Below are 13,778 nucleotides of genomic sequence, written 5' to 3'. Positions count from 1 at the left end.
GAAGCCACGGATTTTGCCGTGGTTTTTAGAGGTGGAATTCGCACAGAAAATACCCTTACAAATACGTAGGATTAGAAAAGCAAGGCTATTCTCTTTCAAAAACAGCACCACACCTGTCCACAGGTTTTTCCTGGAATTGCAGCTTAGTTCCATTGAAGTCCATGGGGATGAATTGCAATATCAGTCTACTATTTTGGTGCTGTTTTGGAAGATAGCAACCATGTTCCTCTAATCTTGCACAACCCACTTAAGGATAGGCATTTCACTTCGATTGGAGAACAGATCCTTTGCAGCCAGGCCCATGTAATGAAGAAAGTATTGGTTTGTCAGCTTCTACCCAACAAGTTTGGACATATTATTACCAGATCTGTAAAATAAGGTAGTTTGGTCTTACAGTTTCAAATGCCATACAAACATAGTTTATTTCCACAAATGAGCAGTAAAGACAGATAGAGAAGTCAATCTTGTTCTTTGTTACCTTGACAGCTACAAGCATCTTGTCTTTGGTTGGGCTAAGGTTGTAACACTCAGCCAGAAACACTTTCCCAAAAGCTCCTTCGCCAAGTTCCCTCTTCAGAATAATGTCCCTCTTTTTAATGTACTGCACATCTGAATGAGAAAAAAACAGAATACATCTTTAGGTCTTGTAGAACTGAATGTAGAAATGAGCAAGCCGTGTAGATCTGAACTATATTGTAGGCAGCTATCCAGGACAAATGCAGGAAAAATAATGCAATACATAGTTACTGGACTACTCTGTAGATTATTTCTATATGCCGCATGGAAAGGGAGCGAGTTATAATATCTGACTGGTGGGACGCCAACCAATTCCCAGAATATAGTGGTCAGTGCCATTTTCATTTTAAAGCATACTGGGATGAAATTCAAAACATGTTTACTGCTGCTTCGAGAATGTACTGTAGTTATGGAAGAAAAAGTAAGCACGTTTTGACCTATCCTAGTAGTAAGCTATAGTTTGATTTAGTAGGACCGCATCTGAATATGTTTAGGGTTAGAGATGAGCGAGTATACTTGCTAAGGCACATTACTTGTCTCTAAAGATTCGGGGGGCGGCGGGGGGCGGGTAGCGGCGGGGGAGAGAGGGGAGATCTCTCTCCCTCTCTCCCGCGCGCTCCCCGCCACAACTCACCTGTCACCCGCGCCGGCCCCCGAATCTTTAGAGAGGAGCGGGGAGATACTCGGCTAAGGCACTACTCGCTCAGTAATGTGCCTTAGCGAGTATGCTCGCTCATCTCTATTTAGGGTATGTTTAGGATTTGTGGTAAACCCAATATGCATTTTTCAAAGAATCTATAGCATTGGCCAATGGATCCGCACTTAATTAGCTGCATTGTAATTCAGATGTTTTTGCCATATAGCATAATAGGATATTAGAATTAATAAATACAGTATCCAGTATGGAGATGTGTCCAGCCTTTACATCTCCTGGGATGATTTAGTGATGCGGCACTGAGCAGGGGGTTGGACCCGATGACCCTGAAGGTCATTCCAACTCTACCATTCTAGGATTCCTTGAATTTCCAATCTTACCTTTACAAATTCAATATACACTTGGATGCTTGAGACATGCTAGCCAAACCCCTGACAGCAAATCACAGCCTGAAAAAATCCCATACCCAAGCATAACTTTTAATAGATATACATTAAAACTTTTAATCTTAAAATATACAATGCATTTACTGACCAACCAGAGTTGTATCACTGGATAAATCACTAAACAAAGAGTGTAAGCCCATATATACATGGCTTCTGCTTGCAAGTTGTTAGATCCCTGAATGATTTGCTGGCGGCCCCAGTTCCACTAACCTCTAACTTTTGTCTATTCTTCTCCAACTGTCCTCCCCCCAATAGCAGTTACTTCATGAGATGTTATTCCAGACTAGAAGAGTGATAGCCTGGAATTGGAAGACCTATATTTTTCCCCCTCTTGCACAATGAATAAGTAGTGTGAACATCTCCTTACTCTATAAGAAACTCATTTACCTTCACCAGGGCAGGCCAGACAAATACTACATTGTATGGCTCCCCTGGATTCACTTCCCTGGCATGACTTGAGTGGTCTGGCTCAACTCATGTGCTACTATTGCCTGTTGGGTATCTTTAATGTCACCACATTATTGCTTTCTGGTAATTGTGCTGTGCCTCAATTTCACTGTTCCTTTAAGTTAAGACTAAGTATTCTATACTGCACAGTTGTTATGGTTGTGTCCCTGCTCCGTTGTGTGTTTACTCCACTTACAAAAAAAAAGGTTTGTTGTTAGGCAAAATGTGATTGTTCTCAGTGAGAGAAACCAAGTAATCTTGTAGATATGATACCTTTTAATGGCTAACAAAAATACATGATGTTATTGCGAGCTTTCAGACCTCTCAGGATCTTTCCTCAGACTGGGAGATGCCGTAAAGACACAGACTCCTTCTTAGTTTGAATGTTATTTTATTATTCTGCTACTATACACTCTGGAATTCTGTCTATATCTATGGGTATTTCAGATTTTAACCCTTTCCAATCCACTGTCTGACGTCTAAAGACATTCTGATTGAAGGCTGTACAGCTCCGATGTTGGAAGACATCCGGCAGGGTATTCTTACTGTATATTACTGGCCGCTCTGTTGTCGGGGGCCTCTGCATCATGTCCCACACCGCAGTACTGGCTCTAGCCAGCAGATGGTGCCATTGTATAATGGCAGAAAGAGAAAGCCTCCTAGGAAACCCTGAATCCAAAATTGGATTCCAAAGGGTTAAGTCTAGTGCTCTTTGCATTTTATTGTGCTTGTTTTGTTTGTTCAATAGAGTTTTTCTGAATTAAAAAAACAGAGTGCAAGTCCACAGCCATCATCCATAATATATATATAATTTTAAAGGCATTCTTACAGTTTGACAGATTGGTTTCCTAAAGCATATTCATCAGAGGTAAAGCCAAAAGAGATACCCTGTTTATGGCCTGGTGTCAGTGTTGTTCACCCTACCAGTCATGATTCAGGACCAATATAACCCCTGATTGAACCATATATCAGTGGGGAAACACATTTAGAGTTTAGTATGATGACTAAAATAGGGTTCAATAATAGACATCTGAGGATTACCCACTGAGGGTTGCCCTTATCGGGGCAGTTGCTCTACTCATAGGCAGTAAATAATAGGATCAGATTAGGGACAGACATAAATATGTAACTTTTCTCCACTTCCCTCTTAGTAATGTGGCTTTGCCTCTGATGGATTTACATTAGGAAACTAACATGTCAAACTGTGAATAAGAAAGTCTCTGAAATTGGTATATGTTGTGGATAATATCAGTGAACTTGCACTCTATGTTTACTGATTTATCTAGAAATACAACTTTGGTTGGTCGGTAAATGTGTTATATATTTAATTATTAAAAAGGATTCTAATGTATATCTGTTAACAGTTATGTTTCAGTATGGGATTTTTTTTCTGCCTGTGATTTAATGCAGGTAATCCCATGTGATTATAATTATATTTTCTGGGATTCCCAAAACTTTAGACAGGCCACAAACACTGGCTGGTCACATATACATACACATATACATAACTAACCCAAAGGAAAGCTAAGGAGAGACACGTGTAGATGAATAAATACTGTATCTATAATCAATTGATACTGTATACTGCAACATAGGAGGAGCCTAATTTTTTTGTAATTATAGCAGAAAAAGCTTGTTGCACTGTGCGGCAAGAATTCACTTGTCGTAGTAGAGGCACACAACATTCATTTATCTGGAATTATTAACATTCCTGGGCTTGCAACTAACTACACAGCAGCAGATTTCTGAACTAGAATAATGGAACAATACATCTGGGCAATTACAGCACTGACATTTTGCTTATTCGTAACAGCTGCGTGATGTCAACTTGCTTGCAAGTTTCCTATTAACTTTTGTTTATAATGTATTTACTTGCTACTCTTGTGTCTGGACTTTTCTATTTGCCCAATGTTCTTTTGTAGCCAGTGAAGCATAATGATTTTTAACATCAATTGAGGTGGGCAGAGGATCAAACAATATCAAACAATCTTTAAAATCTAATACATTCTCCTAAAAAATATGTATGACCCCTGTTTTCCATCATAATGAAAGTCTGCTATTGCTGCAGCTGTCAGAGATGGCTCTGAGGAAGCAGAAGTAGATAGTAGAAATTGGAATATGTAACATTGCTTATCTGAGCATTATGGATTCTGTAGCAGTGAGATTGTGATATTACAATGAAGTACCTTGGGCCCACCAGATAAAATGATTCTCACTCAATTATTACTGGGCCTATAGTTTACTAGATAATAGTTTAATCAATGAAACCCCACATGCTGGCATACACTGCATTATGGACCTGTATGGAATACATGTGTCACCATACATGATCAGAAATGCAATCTTTTCTCCTTAGGGAGAGCACCTAGATGGTGAGTGAGGAGACTCAAATGGCCATGCACTCTCCTCTGGGTAATATGCAAATAAGGTGAATGGAATAAAACCTCTACAGACTCCTACTGTACACTGATGAAGGGCAAAAACCCTAAAACAGCTGTATTTACATGGGGTCTGGCTTTGCTTTTGATTCCTGATCATTGTTACAAGGCTTGTAAAAAAAAGTCTGACTTTGGCTTGAAGGAATGCTGCCTTCCAATAGGTGGCACTGTGGAGGATTTATTCCATCTCCTTTATTACCATACATGATCAGCACATGCCGCAACGCTGCTTGCATGAACCCCAAATATCATATTGCAACTTCTTAAAGTCTTGATTCAGACTTCTTGCTCATTTGGTAGACTGCCTCTTTAACAAAACGAATAACTAAATAATAATATACAAGGCAAGATGACCGGACTCAGACTCACGTATTTTGGCCAAGTACCACAAGCAGAGTCACTAGAAAAATCTATAATGCATGAAAAGATCAGTGGTAAAAGACCTGGCCGCCAAAGAACATGATGGCTGATACTGTCAGAGCTGATACTGGCATGGATATCACACAACTGAAAGAAGCAGTGCAAAACCAAAAAACATGGAGGGAGCTCGCCTTCAGGGTCACTGAGGGTCGTGAACAACTAAATGGCTAACAACAACACTTGTTTGCCACCTTATTAAAGGCATCCTATTTGGTAACCTGTTGGACCTCCTTGGCCTTCAGAACCACAGAAATTCATTGTGGTGTCCAACCACAGATATTGGAGAACCCAGGATATGCTAAAAAAAACATTCTTCACACCCTTACTGCACTTCCACCAACCTGAACTGTTGACACCTGACACAAAGAGTCCATTGAGTGATGCCATATGTGCCAAATTCTGACCCTCCCATTAACATAGTGCAATATAAATCTGGATTCATCTTTTCAGGCAATGTTTTTTCAGTGTTCAGCAATTCAATTTTTGTGCTCTTATGCCTAAAGGAGTCTTGCCTTTCTATTTTTCTTAGATAGCAATGATACTCAAGCTGGTCATCTACTGCTATAGCCCATCAATGCTAAGGAAACACAAGTTATTCATTCAGACCCTTTATTTATAGCATCAGCGTTTTATTTGGCTGCAATTTGCCTGACTGTGTACCAACATTTTGTCAGAATAAGTCTTTACATCTTTGACTCCTTGAACCAACAAGTTGCTTGCATCCACAAGATTTCCTCATACTGAATGTTTTTCTTTGAACACACCATCCACACTTAACACAGTTGCACGAAAAAGCCTCACAAAGTTGGCAGTTCTTGAAATATTGGCCTCAGTTAGTCTAGCCCCAATGGCCATGCTTTGTTAAAAGTCATTCAAATCACTTGATTTTCCATATAAATTCACATTGAAACTGATCCATGGAAAACTTGCACACTGAAGTTGCAGGCGAATAATAAAGTGGCCATTCAGCATATATTAGAATGTGATTGTTCCCAGCAAGAGAAAGCAAATAATCTTGTAGATATGATACCTTTTAATGGCTAACAAAAATACATGATTTTATAGTGCGCTTACGGACCTCTCATAATTCTTCCTCAGGCATAATGAAATAGATCTGAAGAGGGATGAATATATATGCACACATAAACATGACAAGGCACATACATGATGTGAATAATTTGCACTTATAAAAATACCACAAGAGGATGAGTAGAGAAATAAATAAATACTTAAATAGTCCACTAATAAAGATGTGAAGGTTTTATGGTCCCTGCATTAGTGTTAGGGGGTCACCAGGCCAGAGTGCTAGCTGTGCTACAGATTTCTCATATTTCCTATTCAGGTATGAATACTCTTTAAGAAGTATATTAGAGTAAGAATAGTCTATTGGTACACCAGCACATAGGTTGTGTGGAAGTTTTGCCATACATAGAAAACTCAGAGTACATGCACAGGGTATCATAGTCAAACACATGCTGTTTAATAAGGATGCAGGCGTGTTTCATTAATAAAACTATTAATGAAATAAATTATTATAGCCGATATACACCGATCCCTGGACTTAACCACGGCAACCAGAAAAAGATAACATCCAAATTTCTGGCATTTTATTCCATGAAAGCTTTTATGAAAATATATAGTATCATTTTATATTAGTGTTTTATGTACAACAAGAATTCCTGCGGACTCAACCATCCTCATTGTGCAATGCTTGCTGATATTTGCAAACCATATTGACGAAATAAACAATTTACTGAAAATAATGACTTTAAAAGATTTCTTTCTACCACCCATGGAAAGATTCTTTTTCTTTTGCTAGAATTACAAAAGGCAGCCGCATAAAAGTAATATGTGGGTGTATGAGAAAAAAATAATAAAGTCATTCTGTAAGGAATAATTTCAACCTTTACAGTGTTCGTGTGCCAGAACTGAGCACAAGAGTTAGCAATGTCTGCTTTCTGCGATAAGCTGTGGCTGAACTGAAAAGAGATAACACGGTCCTGTAATAGAGAAATCAAATCTGCAGCAAGATTTAGCTATAAAAAGACAGCCTTGTGGACAAGTGGGCAACCACATTTTTTGTTGGACAATGTATTGATATAGTGATACCGAGCTGAGCTTTAAATACATTTATCTGGTACACATTGTGGATTATAACCATGAAAAATAGTAATATATACAATGAAAATATATCCCAAGGTAGGGCTTACACTATCACCCACAACTTAAACAGGACATATTAAGAAATTGCATACATTCTATGCCTAGTGTAGTTCTTAAAGGAGCAGTGTATGACACAGGTATTTAAAAAAAAAACTTTTGTACCATGTTAGTCAATAGATTAATCTTGTAGTTATAATACATTTTATTGGCTAGCAAAAAGAAACGGTATTAGTGTATCTTGACGCCACCAGAAGTATAGGTGGAGTCAAGATACAAGCAGTTTGACAGGGGGGTTGATGCCCCCTGTTACTGATTGGCTGTGCTGTATTCTCCCCATCCTCACCCTCACAGGTCCTGTAGCTACCGTGGAGGAAGGTAAGAGGTGGCGATCAGGACTTATGAGCGGTGGTGGTCAGCGGGCGAGGCTGTGGAGTAAGGGGGGAGCGGTCGGGCTGCCCTCTGCAGCGCTGCTGCGCGACGGAGCGGTGATGGGCAACCCCGCGAAGTCCAGAAAGCTGTGCTGGGGGCGGAAGCGGTGACTGCTTGTGACTTCAGACGCACAAAACGGTGAGCTCTGCAGAGCGGCAGGGGCAGGCGCAGCGAGGGGGGCATCTATGCTCACCTTTGCAGTTGCTGTCCTCCCACTGCAGTTGCTGTCCTCTCCTACACTCACAGCGTGGAAGGGTGGAGGAAGGGTCGCCAGGGTGGAGTCACAGCGGTCCACTCAAAGGCAGCGAAGGTGACAGCCGGGCCAGCAGCAAACTAGGTAACAGCAAAAAATGGGTGGCAGGAACAGGGAAAGCGTGGCTGCTGGGACGCCTGCTACAGTCAGTGCAGGGAAAAAAAACAGAGCCTGTGAGCCTGAGCAAAGGGGACAATGGCCTGCAGCCAATCACGAAGAGATGGCGTCAATTCCCTGTCAAACATCTTGTATCTTGGCTCCACTAGTATTTCTGGTGGCATCAAGATACACTAATAACAAAAGAAACTATGTTACAGCAAGCTTTCAGGGTTACCTAGGCTCTTCAGCAGGCTGGCATAGGCATGATAAAGAGGCCTAAGTAACTTCGAAAGCTCGCTGTAAGATAGTTTATTTTTGTCAGCCATTAAAAAGTATCTACAAGATCACTTTTCTTCTCCTACTGAGAGCAGTAACACAGGTATTTATAGAGCACATGAGCACATGCCCTATTTCATATGGAGCCATATGATGTTTTTTTTAAAACCTTTCTCATTCCCTGTCCTTTATAATAACGTGATATTGCATAAAACCTTAAACAAGTTTATGAGATTAAAAATAGGGTCATCTTTATTTTTCTAGAAGCAGTGCTACTATATACTATAGGCTGCGTTTGGTATTGCAGCTCAAAAATTAATTTGAATGCTATTTAACTTCTATTCCCCTCACAGACCATGAATTTATAGAACTGTGGCATTGTTACTGGAAAAATAGAAAGCCCTTTATTTCTAATCTTATTGGCCCCTTTAATGGTCTAATAAGGACTAAAAGAGTAAAAAAAAAATATATGGACGTAGAACTGTTGAAAATACAAAAATAAGCCATACATGCTCAGACGTCCTCACATCCTGGAAGAAGTTTAGTGATTACATTCCTTATATATGTTACAACTCAGCCCATCATAGGCTTTTAGTCTCGGATCGGAACAGCAGGGGGGGGGGGGGGTCTGTGGACCAAGGGACATTTAATTTGTTTTTCAGTCCCATAAAATCCCTTTAAATTTGTAGTAATAATCCCTAAATTGGCACACAATGTTCATATATGGTAGCTATTTATCACATATATTACCGGAACATATCCTTGACCGCAGCTCAGGGAAATAGATGGATTGGCGCATATAAAACTATTTTTATTTAACTTTATCAAGAAACTTCAGACCAATGATGACCGTTTACTGGATGATGAGGTCAGTGTTTTAAAAAGAGTATGGAATTAATGTGTTTTATTAGCGTGATGTATCACTGCACACAGTTTGTACTAGAAGCAATCCACTGAACTATGTTATTGATGTCAAGCGACATAAAAGATGGCTGTCTGTGAACAATGTACTTCCAGGAGAAAATATCATTCACACTAAATAACATACACTGAATGTAAGAGGGAACAAATCTATTATTTTTCACTGTACACCCTTTTCAATAAAAAAGGCCAATTGTGCATGAAAATTGTCCATGTTTTTCAAACACAATATGGCTCATTCAACATTCATTTATCACCTTGTCTGCTAGATTTCTAAATATGTCCCACTCTATTGAAGGTTCCTGGAAACATGCAGTAATACAATAGGTGTTTTTATGTATTGGGGAGGCTTTTAGTTTGCCAAATTATAAAAAAATTTGCAAATCAGATTACTTGTATTTTTTTTTAAATGTTATTAATCTTTCAAACTTTTGTTTGCAGAGCCCAGCATGTGACTAATCACATGCCCAGCTGTGCACACAGGTGCATTGTTTCGTTGGGGCTGCCAGCAGGCTACAATGTAATCTCCTGACTCCCAGGGAGAAAACAGCATGCTGTCTATTGAGAGACACTTTATCTCTCTGTGGCTGAACAATGGATTTTAGGTTCACCTTAAAATCATCGCTCGGATGAAAACTGCACGATGTCAGCATTTACATGTAATGATTATCGCTCATTTGTTTAAAGAAATGTTAAGCGATAATCGTTACGTGTTAATGGGCCTTAATACAATAACTGCCTCTTACTAAAATGTTGATGACAAGTTTAACTAACTCTATTTTCTGTAACTCAAGTGTCACTATAGAAGGGTAGGTGTGGGAGACTCTTACCTCATCGTGTGACTTTACATGGACTCAATGTGACAACTCTGTGGTACATGATGGGTAATGTGTTCATGTAAAACATAATAATCTTGTAACTATTTTCAGTTTTCATGTGAACATTAGTTCTTAAGTGAATGACAAGGAACACTTCATAATAGATGATTGATTGTCATTCTCTAAAGTTTTAGCACAGTAGCATATACTGCATATTTTTAGAATTAAGCTCCAAGTCAGTCACGGTAAGGTAATGCTGCAGTTAGGTAATACTGTATGTTCATTAATTACATGAGTTGAAAGTAAATGAACAAACTATAAAGAAAATATATCTTTGCTGATAGGCAACTTTAAAGAGTCTCTCCAGATATAAACAATTGATGGCTTATCCTCAAGATAGGTCATCAATAGTAGATTGGTAGTGGTCTGTCACTTGGGAGCCTTGTCAATAAAATGTTCTCTAGGCCACTGTGCTTGTACACATAGTTGATTTCAGCAGGAAGCAGACAGCTCCATTCTCACTTCAGTGGCCAGACTTTGTATTACAGACCATTCAATTCAATGGGATTGTGGCCTGCAATACAATCCAGGCAACTACAGTGAGAATGTAGCTGTCTGCTTCCTGCAGAAATGAATGCAGTGAACAAGCACATTGACCCAGGGAACAGCTGATCGGTGAAGGTCCCAAGCAGCAGACCCTAGTCTATTTAGTATTGATGACCTATCCTGAGAATAGTTTATCAATAATTTGCAACTGAACAACCCCTTTCAGTGTAAAATCTATATTTAATGGAATTACCAACTTAAAATCAAAGCTTAAGATAATGTATTTATGACATACCATATTGACTAATGACACAACCCTGTGTGACACCTATCACTAAAGCTATTTCAGTTTGGAAAAGGAAGCCTTAGAGAAGTTGTCTCAAAAAGACAACTATAGTCCATAAATCCTATTGCGGCATATGTAGGTACAGTACATCACTCAGAACCTCCCTCTCTGAGCAAGATTGACCAGGCGTCTCTTAGATTAGCTCCTGCCTTGGTGAAACTGAGTTATCCTTGTATTACATGAAAGCCATTAATCTGAGTTTTCCCATACACGATAGACTAAAGTTGATGAAAATGGATGATTTTAACTAAAACTAAACATTCTCTGACTTAAATTTAACAATGAATGATTTTTTTAGCTAACCAGTGTCAGTCATCATCTGGAAAGAATTCAGCAATGTTTGAAATCCTAGTCCAATTATCTGACAATCTTTCATTTTTATGTACACAATTTTTCTTTTAAAGAATACTTCAGGAAGACTGTTCATGCCTTGCTCAATGTAAATGACAATGTATGGCCAGTTTGAGCAACTATATAGGCCAATGTGGAGTAAAATATATATGGCTGCATCTACAGAACAATTATTCACAAGACATTCCTCATTAATCAGCTTTTATCTAATGTGTATAAACACCTTAAATGACTGTCCTGAAATACTACGTTACCCATGCAGTGCCTACAGCAGGTGTAATGTCCTCCTGCCCACGACCAGTGGAGTAACTATAGAGGGTAAGGAGGTGCGGTTGCACCCGGGCCCAGGAGCCTCAGGGGGCCTCTCCTCTCCATATAAGGAGCCCAGTACTATGAATAAAGCATTACAGTTGGGGTCCTTGTTACAGGTTTTGCATTGGGGCCAAGGAGCTTCGAGTTACACCTCTGCCAACGACTCCTCTTTTTGCCTAGTAAAATCATTCCAGCTGTTTTCTGAAATGATGGGACAACCCTTTAAGGCCAATTCAGGGAGCATTCACATTCAGATGAGACAATCATCTGAGATCATTCACTCACATTCTGCGATCACACTTCTAAAAAAATATAAGCTTATCAGGAAATTCTATCAATGTATACATATAATGTTCTAGTAACCAATTCCTGACGCACAATGCCGAGCCCACTACATACATGGTGGGTGTCAGTCATCTTGGAAAGTCAGCACAAACCGACAACAGCCATGATTCGGGATTACCCCTTAAGGGCTCAGTCAGACAAGCAGAGATCCGCAAGTATTTCCACACAAAAAAACGTGCGGACGACAATCCGCACCTGCTAGGAAAGAACATAAGGCTGGCAATGGACCCGGTCATGTGGATTCTTCCGCGCGGAAATACGCGTGGATCGCCACTCGTCTGACTGAGCCCTAAGTCGTCACAAAAAATAAAAAAGTAAAAACTGTAAAAAGTGGTATCCCTGCATCTGTAGAAGTACAAATTATTAAAATATACCAATTATTTTTGTATGGCGAACAATATATTATATATATACGCAATGGCAAAATTGCACTTTTTTAGTCTCCCCTTCTACGAGAAATAAAAGTAATAGTAAACGATGAAAAAGTTGTTTGTACTCCAAAATGGTATCAATAAAAACTACAGGTCATCCAGCAAAAAAGTAAAGCCCCCTAACAGCTGCATCGATGGAAAAATAAAAATGTCATGGGAGTCAAAAGATGGTGATAGAAATAAAGTTTTTTAAAGGTATATTTTTCTAAGCAGTACTACATTAAGAGAAAACAATATAAATTTGGTATTACTGCAACCATACTGACCTACAGAATACATATAATATGCCATTTTTATCGCACTATGAATGCCATAAAAACAAAACGCCTCAAAATGGCACAATGGCAGTTTTTTCCATTTTGTCCCACTAGGATATTTTTTTAAAATTTCCACTATATTATATTTTAAATGGTATTATTGAAAAATATAATTTATTCCGCAAAAAACAAGCCCTCATGTAGCTATATCGTGGGATACATTAAAAAGTTATGATTTTTTGAATGCGAGGAACAAAAAATTACAAAAACAAAAAGGGAGTTGCCACGGGAAGGGGGTTAACTAAACATAGGCTAAAAAGTATCTTTTTGGCAGATGGTTGGCCTGAGCATGTTAAAATATTGCTATCTCGACCGCATTGAAAATTGTAGCAAAGTGAGCTTTTCAACACATCTATATGTAAAACATATATACTGCACGTCATACTTTTTTTTTCATTGGGAGTCAATAACAAATGTATGAAACCGTATAGGTTAATGCTTCCAATGGTCTTGTCCAAAGCAATGCCTTGGACAAGACCGCACTAACCTAGCAGACAAACCTTTCCGACTCTTCTTATCGGTGCTACTTTATAAAATGCTCATGGCATCGTCCTACAACAAAGGCATAACATTCCATATTATCCCTTTACCAGTATCAATGTGTGAGGAGATGTTTTGTAAACATAGTATGAATATAAGTGGCTTCAATTATTGTGCTGGGTTTCACTTTATAGAATGACTTAAAAAAATCTATATGTAATGATCACAAATACAAATTTCAAAAAGTGTCATGAATTACTTTTGAATGCATTTGAAAAAGCATTTGATCTGAGAAAAAGCAATTTACCTTTTCATGATTTTTGGTTGAACAGAACCAGACAGAAAGTCAGCAGGAAACCCCTCAGATCTATTTAAATTGGACTTACAAGCGCTGGCAAATGTAAAATTATGAATAGGCATACACACTTGGTACTGACTTTGTTGTAAGTCATGAAACTAAAATCACAGAAGGTGACAACATGGAAATGTTTGATATTGATCTAGCCTCCATTACTGGCAGGGAAAGGCAATAGAAAGAAAATAAAGAGTATTCTGTGAGCAGATGCTTTTTTAATGATGGTTTCTTATTCTTTTTTCCCATCTATTTTATGTATTGGATGTATTATGTAATGTATCACATTAAGTGATGGCAGGATGTAAACATGGATAGTTTTGTGTGATCAGTGTTAGGCTTCTTGTACATAGCAGAAATCTATATGGTGGCACAGAGTCCCTGGCATTGGAGTGTAAACGCTTTGCGACAGTCATA

The 13,778-nt window shown here is 38.8% G+C and overlaps 1 protein-coding gene across 1 annotated transcript in view; it reads right to left on the bottom strand.

Moving 5' to 3' along the window:
- The window catches only part of NTRK3 (neurotrophic receptor tyrosine kinase 3), a 650,206-nt gene that overhangs the window by 64,938 nt on the left and 571,490 nt on the right, over positions 1 to 13,778 (bottom strand). Inside the window, exon 14 of the mRNA XM_066592818.1 lies at positions 479 to 609. Coding sequence (XP_066448915.1) covers positions 479 to 609 — 131 coding nt within the window. The remainder of the gene's footprint in view (positions 1 to 478; positions 610 to 13,778) is intronic.

The sequence above is a fragment of the Eleutherodactylus coqui genome, chromosome 2 (genome assembly GCF_035609145.1).
Source record: "Eleutherodactylus coqui strain aEleCoq1 chromosome 2, aEleCoq1.hap1, whole genome shotgun sequence".
Lineage (NCBI taxonomy): Eukaryota > Metazoa > Chordata > Amphibia > Anura > Eleutherodactylidae > Eleutherodactylus > Eleutherodactylus coqui.
This window is presented reverse-complemented; position numbering and strand designations above follow the sequence as displayed.